This window comes from Callorhinchus milii, unplaced genomic scaffold, assembly GCF_018977255.1.
Source record: "Callorhinchus milii isolate IMCB2004 unplaced genomic scaffold, IMCB_Cmil_1.0 Scaffold979, whole genome shotgun sequence".
In the NCBI taxonomy this organism is placed as follows: domain Eukaryota; kingdom Metazoa; phylum Chordata; class Chondrichthyes; order Chimaeriformes; family Callorhinchidae; genus Callorhinchus; species Callorhinchus milii.
Genome location: NW_024705720.1, coordinates 1 through 12,553, shown reverse-complemented (window position 1 = coordinate 12,553; position 12,553 = coordinate 1). Strand labels below are relative to the sequence as shown.

At 52.3% G+C, this 12,553-nt stretch overlaps 1 protein-coding gene across 1 annotated transcript; it reads left to right on the top strand.

Annotated features, from left to right (window-relative positions):
• The first annotated feature begins 1,400 nt into the window (after positions 1-1,400).
• Positions 1,401-11,582, top strand: LOC121852577 (ceroid-lipofuscinosis neuronal protein 5-like). Its single transcript, XM_042346546.1, has 4 exons — positions 1,401-1,480; positions 8,974-9,181; positions 9,906-10,122; positions 11,062-11,582. Exons 1-4 carry the CDS (start codon positions 1,401-1,403, stop codon positions 11,580-11,582), a joined length of 1,026 nt encoding a protein of 341 aa, XP_042202480.1.
• Positions 11,583-12,553: the final 971 nt, after the last annotated feature.

Below are 12,553 nucleotides of genomic sequence, written 5' to 3'. Positions count from 1 at the left end.
GAGTGGGAAATTTAACTGGGCGAGGGTTCGTTGCGCAGCGTGTTTGTAAATCACTGCGCGCCGTAGCAGCCGCAGATGATATCGGAACTCGACATCCCACACACTGAATGACCGCTGACACGCACAGACACACACACACACCTACACACACACCTCCACACACACACACCTACACACACACCTACACACATACCTCCACACACACACACCTACACACACACCTACACACCCACACATGCCTGCACACACACACCTACACACACACGCCTTCACACACACGCCTTCACACACACGCCTACACACACACGCCCACACACGCCTGCACACACACGCCTTCACACACACACCTGCACACACACACACCTGCACACAAAGATCAAAGATCCCCCGTATAGCCTGAACAGACTGTAGGGGCAAGTGCTGTTAGCGAGCACCTATGAAGGCCGGAACGGTACACGAGGGGGTGGGTGGCCAGCACCACGCCCGACCGCCTTTGTCTCCCTAGTGGCGATGTTTACACACCGCACCAGGTACTCATTTAAGGCTGAGTCGACCTAGGGGAGGCCCAGGACCGGTTCAGATAATCGTCACTGGTGTTAGCCGTGAGCGGGAATCGAACCCGGGTCGCCAGGTTCATAGCGCAGCGCGCTAACCGCTACACTACCACTCCCCACCGCACACACACACACCTGCACACACACCTGCACACACACACACACCTGCACACACACACACCTGCACACACACACACCTGCACACACACACCTGCACACACACGCCTGTATGCACACACACGCCTGCACACACACACACACACCTACACACACACACCAGCACACACACCAGCACACACACGCCTGCACTCACACGCCTGCACACACACACACACACCAGCACACACACACGCCTGCACACACAAAGATAAACAAAGATCGCCCGTCTAGCCTTAACAGACTGTTAGGGCAAGTGTTGTTAGCGAGCACCTATGAAGGCCGGCACGGCACACGAAGGGGGCTGGGTGGCCAACACCACGCCCGGCCGCCTTTGTCTCCCCGAGTGTCTCACCGCATCGCACCGGGTTGCTCAAATATTTGAGGCTGAGTGGACCTAGTGGAGGCCCAGGACCGAACGCGCTGCACGCCAGCCCCGCGCACGTGACAGGCGGGGCGGGGGAGGGGCGGGGGGGGGCGGGGGGGGGGGCGGAACCCGCGGGTATATAAAGCGGCGACGTCGGCGAGCATCCGACTCGTTCCCTGCCGTTGTCGGGAGACGCCGTTCGCTTCGTCACCTACCACCTCCTCCACCACCTCCTCCACCACCTCCACCACCACCACCACCTCCTCCTCCACCACCTCCTCCACCACCACCTCCACCACCACCTCCACCATCAACGAACAGCAATGGCTTGGAGGCTGTCCAGCACCGCGCTGCTGATGGTGATGGTGATGCAGCAGCAGCATCCAGTCGCAGCCCAGATGGGGTAAGCGTTCTCACGGCCACTGATCAGATAATACAGTTGTTTAGCGGCCCTTTTTAATCGGAGTGATGATGGGCTTTGACGTTTGGTTCGGTGAATGCGCGAACGTCAGAAATGCACGGGCGTCACGAGACATCTGCGCTACTGTTACCCGTATGTAACGACGGTGGCTCCCGTCGAAGGAACGTGGAGTGGTTGAGCGTGTGCCCCCGTAGGCTCTAGGAAGCTGTCGGAGCTGGCAGCTGTCCCCTAAGGAACGCGGCGAATCGAGGCGGCCGCCCCGGGCCCCGCGCTATGGGGGGTGGGGGGGGGGTTAATACTTTCGGTTTTAGTTTGAAGGCATCGGGGGGGGGGGGGGGCACGCTGGTGACACATTGAGACCGAGGGTGGGGGCAAGGAGGCATTCATCCAGCAGTAGATAATACCGTGGGTGATGCTGGTTATGTACTGCGTGTAAATGATTTTCTACCCCCCCCCCGCTCGCTCCCATTGATTCGATTAATCGTCAGGCAAGAATAGACTAAAGAGTCTATTCTCATTTGTAACCACCACCTTTGCACTTTCACGTACTGCCGTGCGCACTGTTAACGTGAATTGCAACACGAGCACGAACATCATTGTCACGACCGGCATTGCTCGGTCCACTGCTAGACTAAGGCCCCATCCCACGTGGTGTCGGTCACGGTGGTTGTTTGACCATACTTCACCCCGCTGGTTAGTACGCCGAGATGGGAGGGCACGTGGCCTGTACTGTATACGGTACAGTATCTCTCTGCGTATTCACGCATCTCTGTGTTGTGTGGCATCTGCCTCTATCCGTGTTGATTCTCCCGTGTCCATCCATCCAGATTTGCCTCCCCGTGTCTCGCCGTCTTTGTCTCGTAACTACCGCGCATTTACATCTCGCATCATTGCCATACACAGCAGCAGCAGCAGCACGTGCCAGGCTAGGTGCACGCAGCTGTATATCTATCCCCCTCCCTCTCACCCCTGAGAGTGGGTTTGTGTCTTACGACATTTTCGGGAAAGGAATTCTAATCCAGCGATTTGAGGAAGTGACGGGCTGCTGTTGGTTTGAGATGAGAGGGAGGGTGGTGGGGTGGTGGCTGGGTTGTTGGGTAGGGTCCGCTGAGCTATCTAGCTATTTCTTTCTTTCCAGAAGCGACCTGGCCACAAACGATTGCTCAACGAAGTGGCTTATCGCGTAGACATTTCTAGCGGTCAAAAACCGGAGGACACGGAGAAAAATCCATGGGGAGAACGTGCACGACCTGTATACCAGGCGAGGTAGTTAACATCTCGCCACCGCGGTTGTGTAATAGTGATTCGCCACTAAGTAGAGTTAATTTGGGGGGGGGGGCATAGCAATATTTGGTAGTGCAGGGTCCACCCCACTCACCCTTATCACTGACCTTGGTGGCTAGGTATGTGGATGGATGAATGGCTGTGTGGGTGGGTGGATGGGAGACTGGTTAAATAGATAGTTGGGTAGCTGGGTAGGTTAGGGCTGGTTGGTTTAGAATAGGGTGGGGAACCTTTATTCTGCCAAGGGCCATTTGGACATTTACAACATCATTCGCGGGCCATACAACATTATCAACTTAAAGATTAGCCTGTTTATATTTGGTCAAACATTGAATTAACTCGCCCCTAATGTGATGGCTGGAACTGCCAATTGGTTTCGGAAGCCTTATACGGCCCACAGGCCGGACGTTCCCCACCCTGTGGATAACTTGATTGCAGGGTATCTAGGCAGATGTCTGACTGACTGGGTGGGCTGGTGACTGGGAAAGTGGATGTGTGGGTGGTAGATGGACGAGTAGGTGCTGAGTTGCCGGGTAACTTGGTGGCTGGCCGGCAAGATTTTTTGGCTCGATGTTAAGAGTCGTCCTTCATTGGCTTCGTATCTCGGGCACAATCTGAAAGGATTATTTTTAAAAAAAATTCTACCACATTCTGGTTTTACCGACAACCCACCGAGCCTCGATACCGTGTCAGGAGACTCTGTGTGGGGGGGGGGCGAATGTGGAAGGCAAGACGTTCTCCATGGTTGGTCATTGTCAATGACGAACCCTTATGAAAAGTATTTCAGACTGTAAGGCTCTCCTGGATATACAAGTAGCCTAGGGGGGTACAGAATTATCCCTTTTATCCCCTCCCCCTCGACCCCACAACGTTTTCTTGGGCGGTAGCTTCTTGTATGACAATTGACCACAACAATCGATATATTTTGTGGTCCCACTTTTTTTCTCTTCTCGTTGGCATTGTTTTCCGCCAGTTCAGTTTTGTTTGCTCCATTGGCATTAGTTCAAGGTCGGCCTAGCGTTTGCGCGAAAAGTAAAATAATTATCAATTTTCGCACGCACGACTCGATGCCCACATGGCGCGCATCAAAATTGCATTTAATCGCTTAAAAATAGGTTCTGCTCTTAATTTGGCTAAATTTCAGCTCTTCGAATTAAACATTGGTTCGACTTTCACACGACAACTTTACTCCGTGTAGCAGAGAGGGCGGCGAAAGTGCTTCCCTGCCCTCATACACAACGTGCAACGGAGGTCGCTGGGAGGGATCTCAGACGTAGCTCTGTAAAATCTGCTTCCTCGGGCTGTCTTTGAAAGCACCCGGCCATGTTTTTCATTCCGTGACGCCGATAGTGCAACTGCTCTAAACCGGGTTCAAAGATACAGAAAACATGACAAGATCAAATAAACATTATTTGGGTCTTTCGGTAAAGTCACGTAGATAGGTTCAAAGAAAATAACTAAAAAATAACAAAAAACTACGACGTTTCGCTCACCCACCCGCTCACCCGCCCGCTCACTCACCCACCCATTCAATCTCCCATCCACTCCTTCGCTCACCCACTCGCTCACCCACTCGCTCACCCACTCGCTCACCCACTTACTCACCCTCTCACTCACCCACTCGCTCACCCACTCGCTCACCCACTCGCTCACCCACTCGCTCACCCACCACACTGCAGGACAAAACACGTATCATTCCGCTTCTTCCCTTGCACTGCCTCACCCTGGAATCCCCTCATCCTATCATCTCTTTGCTCCCAATCTCTTAAAATAAATATCCTAGTTTAATTTAAGACAAGTGTTGCACTCTCACAGAGTACAACTTTTATAATGGTGCTGCTTGTTGCTGGCCGCTTGCCACTTTTGGGACTTTGAGCGTGCGCTGAGAAAACTGTTTCAAACAAACAGACCGAGCTGAACTTTGCTCACCTGCCACCAAGCGTTCTAACCATTGCGACCAAGCCAAGCCATGCAACGCTTATCGAGCGACGCTCTGTGGGTTACCCAGGAATGAAATAATGACGTAAATTTCGGCAATAGTCATAGGTTCTCTTTACATTTTGATGCAGGAAAACGAAGCCTGTGTAACACCGGCTTCGCCAAGATGTTAATACTCTGCCAATAATCTCTCCGGGGTCGATAAAAATGCATACCACTTTGTGGGGAAGTCAACAGTGCTTGTCCTATGGATGGAGAAGACGCTCCCCTCTCCTCTAATAGGAATGTGGAATGTCCACTGCTTATGGCTATAAACAGGATTTAAACCGCTGACTACGTCCAGTAGTAGAAAGCCTCCTTTGGACTCAAACGGCCTCCGTCGGCTTGCAAAGTGCACCGGGGGTGGTGGGAGGTGGGGGACAGCGGAGGAGGCGAGGGGGTGGCTGTAAGACTGGCAAAAACCGCAAGAATCTACGCACACACCCAGTGACCTCTCGCATAACAACCGTACAGTACGCATTTCCCCCTCGTGATGATCTTAATAAACAATAAAAAGACGCATTCTTCGTACTGTGCTTCTACGGTGAAGTCTGCTCAAGTGATGCTCACCACCCGCTCGGGTGTGTTGTTGGGAGGAGTACTGGACCGTCCAGCAGTGGATGGACGCAGGTGATGTACGTGCACTTCTCTATCCACTGCTGGACCAGGACCTCCCCACGGGGCCTGTCGGGTCGGAGTTGATGTTTGCCCGACCCATACTGCACCACACCAGAGGTCGCAATCGGGTACCCGATACCCGTACTCTACCCAATACCCGGCTACCCGTACCCAGCCGGGTACGGGTACCCGTTTGCGACCCTGGTGCGTACGGGTACGGGTAGGCCGTGAGTCACTGGTGAGTAACCGTTTGTCACTCATTTCCCAACGTCTTGTCTCTTCTCACAATTCAAGTTCCTAGAATCAATCCACCCGCGCCTGCAACATGGCTTCATCCCAGAGATCGCAATCGGGTACCCGGTACCCGTACCCTACCCGGTACCCGGCTGGGTATCGGGTACGGGTACCCATTTGCGACCCTGGTGCGGCCGGCTACAGGTAAGGAATCAAAACCCGTTTGCGACCTCTGCACCACACTGGTCCCATGCCGGTCGGTGGCCCGGGACCGGTTGGGACATCGCTCGCAACTGATGTTGGCTATGGCCAGCGATGGGTTCCAAGATCGCTGGGTTTGTCGTGCAGTGTGCGACGCAAAAATAGAAAATTCCCTTTTCCCTGTTGGGCTTCGCCGAGTCTCAAGACTCATTTGGAGGAGGGACCAGCTGCATTGGGAAGTCTGATCCTTTCACTAAGACATGGGTCAGCCAAGCTGTAATACTATACTATATATAACTGACATTCATTATTTTATCAGGTAAGGCCCACTGAGATATATAGCTCTTTTCAGAAGCGACCTGGCCACAATTGATATAACTCAACGATGTGGCTTATCACGTGGAAATGTATAGCAGCCAAATACTCTAAACACACGTTTCTAAATGTGGAGGGAAAAGCAGGAGAAACGTTGATGCTCTAAATATACAGGTGTCAGGGTTGGGGTCGAACCCATGACCTCCTGCACACCAGGCGAGGTAGTTAACATCTCGCCACCGCGGTGCCTCTGACTCCCCGCCCTCCCCTCCCCATCTCTCCTTCAGCACTTGTCAAGGACTTGTTTGTTCCCCTCTGTTTTTGCTGTAACACCACGAGAGAAGGGTGGTCGTGGTGGTGGTGACAGCGGTCACGCGTTTATTTATTAAACTCAACCATAACCAGTTTCCTTCCCATAAAAGAGACCCTGTAGCCGAGGGGTTTGGACATTGTGCATTTTCCCAGCTCGTGTCACACGGTTACATCATCCCTCAGGGGTCTATAAAACGAGCACCACTTTGTGCAGAAGTTGACCGTGGTTGTCTTATGACTGGTTAGACTCGCACCCGCCATAGAAATGTCGAATTTCCACCACTGGCTCTGCAGGGCTGTATATTTGCCATGAGCACCATTTGCCTCTGGGTTGTTTGCAATTGATGATTTTTTTTGTTTGTTTGGGAAAAATATGAAGCTATCCACATATACAAACACAGACAAAACTTTGATCGAGAAGAAGGATGTGATGAACCACGTAAATTTTAACTGCTATGATTTTCACTCACCCACTCGGTTGTCGTCGTCCGATTACGACTTGTACTACAAGTCCATTTACTTGCTAATTGTTCTAGCCTCACCCGTCCCTGCACGCCACAAACCCTCCCACCCCCCTCTCCCCTGTGAACTCCCACAGCCAAACCCCTTCCCCCCCCCTTCCCTCTCCCCTCCTGCGCCTATATAAAGCCACAACAGCGGATATTTTTTTCTCACCTGAAGGCGGAAGCTTGTGTTGCGACCGAAACGACTTGTTTTATTTTATTATTTTAGAATTTTTTCTATCTACGTGACTTTACCGAAAGAACCAGAGAGTACGTGACAAATACTTTAAGAAATGGGACAAAACCCGAGCCCACCAATAATGATGACGATGAAAAGCAGCAACATAACCAATGTGCCTGAATAAGCCACTGTATACAACACAACTGCGAGTCGAGACAAGTGTAATATATTATGAATCGCTGCCGGGGTAAAAATGGCATTTGGGGATTTCCCTAAACTTTCGTTTTTCTCTGCTTTGATCATAGCGACGCTGCTCGATTTTGAGCAGCAAATGTTTGCATTTTGTGTATTCCTTTTTTTAAAATGAGAATCTTGTGCGGTGTGTGTAAAACCATCAGCACTGGGAAGACAAAGGCGGCCGGGCATGGTATTGGCCACCCACTCCCTTGTATGCTGTGGTGGCTGTCATCATACTTGCTCGCTTAACTGTCCTTGCGGCCGTCTGGAACGCTCTTCCGATATTAGGAAGCCACTGGGAGCTATGCACTTTTAAATCGAGTAAGAAAACTGATTTCTTTAGAACTGCTTTTTGTGTTCAGTTTTTCTCCTTCCCCCCGCACCTCCAATTAGCACTGTCGGCTACGTACGGTGCGAAAGTTCAGCATACACGTGTAGTATGGTGAAATACGCGGTGCGCACTGGTTGGCCGAGGGCAACCAAGGGCTGGCAGGTGCGCGTGTGCAACGGGAGGTTGCACAAGCAAACCTCCACCCCATTAAGGGGAGAATCGGGTCCAGACGGGGTCAGCCCGGGGTTGCTCGCTGACACCGGAGGTGTTGCCAGGGAGACGTGCGATAAGGGGTGATTGATGGTCTGACAGGCGCCAGCCTCTCTGGCCCTAACGAGACACAAGGGAGGAGCTGGATCATTGGGAGGAGGATATAAGGAGGCGCGTGAGAGCGGAGCGGGAGTTTGGGTTGCTGGGACCACGGTGAAGACCTCCTCGCCGCTGCCGAGTCGCCGGGCGGGTGATGATTGATCCCCCCGCTCGGATCGGACGAATGAGTTGGTCTGAGGGAACGTAGGCGAGGGCAGCGGTGCAGAGTGAGCGCTGCTGTGTGCAAGCCTCTGTGTGTGCGCTGCTGTGTGCAAGCCTCTGTGTGTGCGCTGCTGTGTGCGAGCCTCTAGCTGTGTGCAAGCCTCTGTGTGAGCGAAGCTGTGTGCGGTCCTCTGTGTGTGCGCTGCTGTGTGCGAGCTCTGTGTGAGCGCTGCTGAGAACAAGAGCTGCTGTCTGTGTGCGGAGCTGTGAGTGCGGGGCTGCTGAGAGGAAGGGCTGCCGCAGGCAGGTTAGCGAGGTGTAAAGTAGATAAGGGAATTGGTCAACAAAATTGACTGTATAGACAGACAGGAGTGCCTACAACTGGTGCAAGAATAGAGTAATAAAGTGTAAGCAGGGTGACCTGTAACAACGTGTCCGACGGAGTGATTTTACAAGACACTACACATGCTTGCCCCTTCATAGAGGGTGTTTTTTGGGTTAGAACGCGTAAATGTGTTGTTAAACCCGACACAGATAATTAGTAAGGTTTGTCTTGTAAACAAAACATGTCAATTAGGGACTAGTTCAGCACACCGGTGTGTTTGAGAGTTAAACCCACAACATTTTACCTTTGACAAACCTTGCTTCTGGGCTGTGTCGGGTGGTGGTGGATTTTAATGACACATTTATATTTACGCAATCGAACTAAAAAAAGCCTCCTGGATAACATCGATCACGAAAGCCTACTCCGTGTTAAACATTCTTGCCTCTTGCTGAAGGCCACGTGTGGTGGGGGGGTTTGTTTTCGCAGGCTGGACAAGACTCCCTCGGTGGACCCCCGGTGCCACGCCCAGTCTCCGTTCTGCGCGCGGGGCCGTCGAGGTGGCGGCCTGCCCACTGTGCAGCCCGAGGATGGCCTCGTTGTGTTCCTGCTACGCTCAGAGGGCTTGGGCCGCCACCACGAGCCCTTCCTGTCCGAGCTCCAGAGCCACTTCCCTGGGCTGCAAGGCCTGTGGAGTGTGAGTCGCTGCCCTTCGCTTTCCCTGGGTGTGGGCGGTTCGTTGGTTAAGGCGCATATATGACGGTTGACGATGCGACCTTGGCAATACAAGTGTAGAGGTGTAGTGGGTGACGTCGCGTCACGCTCGCCCTCGGAGGAGTGGCGTCGCAGAACGTAACGTCAGGCGGCGCTTGGGGGACTGTGACGTCATGCCCCCGGGGGGGTATTTAAAGGGGGACCCGGGATGTAACCAGGGTTCGTCGGGGGTAGGAGTGGGGATTCGGTAGTTGGTCCTCACACGAGGCTCGGGGAGGCTACTCCGCCCGACCGGCCGAGGTTGGGGTAGTCCCGGGCCGGGGCAGGGTGGAGAGCCGAGTTAGCCGGGGTTGTAGGGATCAGTCCCCTATCCCCTGGGGAGTTATAGGCTAGGGGGGTTTTGGTTCAGCGTAAGCCCTTAACAAACTTGGCGTAAGCCCCTAAACGCAACCTGCCTCGGAGTCGTACATTGCCCCGCAACACAAGTACAGGGCTTCATTTCTTCGTTAAAAAAACCCAATATTTTTCGGGTTGCTTGGAATACTGGAGAAAAGCACGTGGCCAGTGGTAGCCGTGGCCATAGCAAGTGGTCTACTAGATGTGGTGTGCCAGGCGATGGAATATTTTCTGGGTTGCCAACATGGACAGACACATCCTGAAATTAATATTGTTCTCGCCCCTCACCACCACCTCCCCTCACCGCACAGAGCTACCGCGAGTCCCTGGGGTTCTACAGTTTCCTGATGAAACGAAATTTCACGCTGAGCTGGAACCCCCTGTTCGGCACTTCCTCCGGGGCGACGCCCCTCCTCCTGGACAAGGGGGGCGACCCCATCTGGTGCAACGTAGGGGCCTCCTGTTTCACCTCGGTTGAGGGTGGCTCAATGGAGGCTGCGAGCGTCGTCAAAGTGGCCGAGATGACGGGTGAGCGACGTTTGCGATTCAGGCTCCCAGCGTCCATCCCCCGCATTGAACTCGCCACAGAAAACCGTAGTGACACGATCTGTGATTGCTTGCGCCAAACTGTGCCACGCCCTCCCGCATGGACTTTTGGCAGCCTCGGTCCAATAGTTTTTTTTTCTTCCGATTACATTCCGATGAACTTGCACGTTCGTCATCAGAACAGAATCGGAAAGAAAACTGATGACGTATGTGTACGTCATCGGAATGGGAAAAGGTTAAATGTCCAATGTCTTTATTTGAGAACGGTGTAGGCCTTGTGTGTACGTGTGCCGGTATTACGATCCGACTTTGCCACGTTTGAAAATTGGTCGCGAATTACCCAATTGAGTAAAACCCAGTGTAGGAAAGTGGAGGGACAAAAGAGTATAAGTAATTTTTAAATGGAGCAAAAAAAATTATACAAGCGAGGTGATGATCCAGTGGTTGAAGGATCTGAGCACTTGAGATCCTAAGTACGAATCCCTTGACATCGCAAAAGTTGATGGAAATAACAGAATAAATACCGTATTTTCCGGATTATAAGGTGGTCCGGGACAGTATGACGTACCCCAAATGTTTTCAGAATTAACATTCTCCTACTGAATACGGAAAAGAACGGTGCAGAGTATAACGATCCTAAATATAGAGTGGACGTTGCGAAGAAAATCTGTATTTTTTATTATCGGGAGAATTCGGTACCATGGAGAGCCGTCTTCAGGTAGATACTTTATGGACACGCTGCATTACAATGAGGGGGGAGGGAGATGTCTTCCTGAAGCTGATGTATTATCTGGATTACACGACACCTCTAAAGTTTTTATTCAAATACAGGTTGGTGTGGTGGGAGGGGTAAAAAAATGCTGTAGAACGTGGTCTTTTTTAGCGATGTGAATTCTTCACCTGCTTCGGCTTGTTCCGCAGGTGAGAATTTCAACCAAATGGCCGCCTGGGTGCAGTCGCAAAACGCCAGCGCGACGCCCTTCGACCTCTGGACGGTCTACAACGGCACGGGCAGCAACGCGACGGTGCAGTTCGACGCACGGGACAGCAACGGCTACGTGCAGGGCGTCATCGCGAAGCTCTCCTCCATCGGGGCCAATTTCATCGGGTCCGAGACTGCCAGGAGGTCACGGCTCGCCCTCTACAGCGACGCAGCCAAGTCCCTCGGAAACGGCAGCGACATCTTCGGCCCCAAGTCGAAGCAGCAGGCGCTGGCGAAGGACATGCTGAAGTTCTTCAGCTATTTTCGGCCGGGCCAGACAGCCCTGCAGAGGGCGTTGAGCACCATTGGTATCTGCGTCGAGGTCATGTACCACAAGCGGTTCTTCATTTATCGTGACGACACGTACTGGCAGCTGCAGATGATTTACCCGTACTTCTCTGTGACCGATGAGTTTTGGCCGTTGCCTAAAGCCGCCTACGACTATCCCTTCCTCCTATAGTAGCCCCTCTTCTCGCCCTTAAGCACATTCGCAAGGTACACTCAAAGAAATGGCTACTCGCTTGGTTGTTGCCAGAGGTCGCAATCGGGTACCCCGATACCTGTACCCTACCGATACCCGGCTACCCGTACCCAGCCGGGTACGGGTACCCGTTTGCGACCCTGGTGCGGCCGGGTACGGGTAGCCGCACGTGACTCACCCCAACCAATGAGTGAGAAGGCCGTGAGTCACTGGTGAATAACGGTTTGCCACTTATTTCCCAACGTCTTGTCTCTTCTCACAATTCAAGTTCCTAGAATCAACCCACCCGCGCCTGCAACATGGCTTCATCCCAGAGGTCGCAATCGGGTACCCGATACCCGTACCCTACCCGATACCCGGCTACCCGTATCCGGCCGGGTACGGGTACCCGTTTGCGACCCTGGTGCGGCCGGGTACGGAATCAAAACCCGTTTGCGACCTCTGGTTGTTGCTTCTTTGTTTTGTGACCCGCCTGCAGTGGCTTTTGCAGCCAATAGCAAGAGAGAGACTAAAACCACGTGTTATGCACACGCTGTTCTGTGACATTTTGCAAACGTGCGTTTAAATCTTCGTATGCATGTAATCGGCGATGATGAACGTTACGTTGCCATGTGTTCGACAGATTGACAAACTATGGCGAGTACTTGTAGCGTTGTTCCTTGTCGCCAAGATTTTGGTTGATGCTTTTCTTAGTTTGTCATATTTTTCCATCGGGTAAGAATCTCATAGCAACATAACGTTAGACTGAAACGTTGTTTGAAAGGACTAATGTGGTTAACATGTTAAGCCTTGCTAGGAAAATCACAATAATGTTTGAAATGTATATCAAATGACCATTGCAGTTTGTGTGCTTTTACTTTTTGTTTAACTGATTTGTGTAACCTGTGGAAATCTGTGGCTCGTGTAGTCGGGTAACGTTTATTTTCAGTTTTTTTACATATGATCTAATT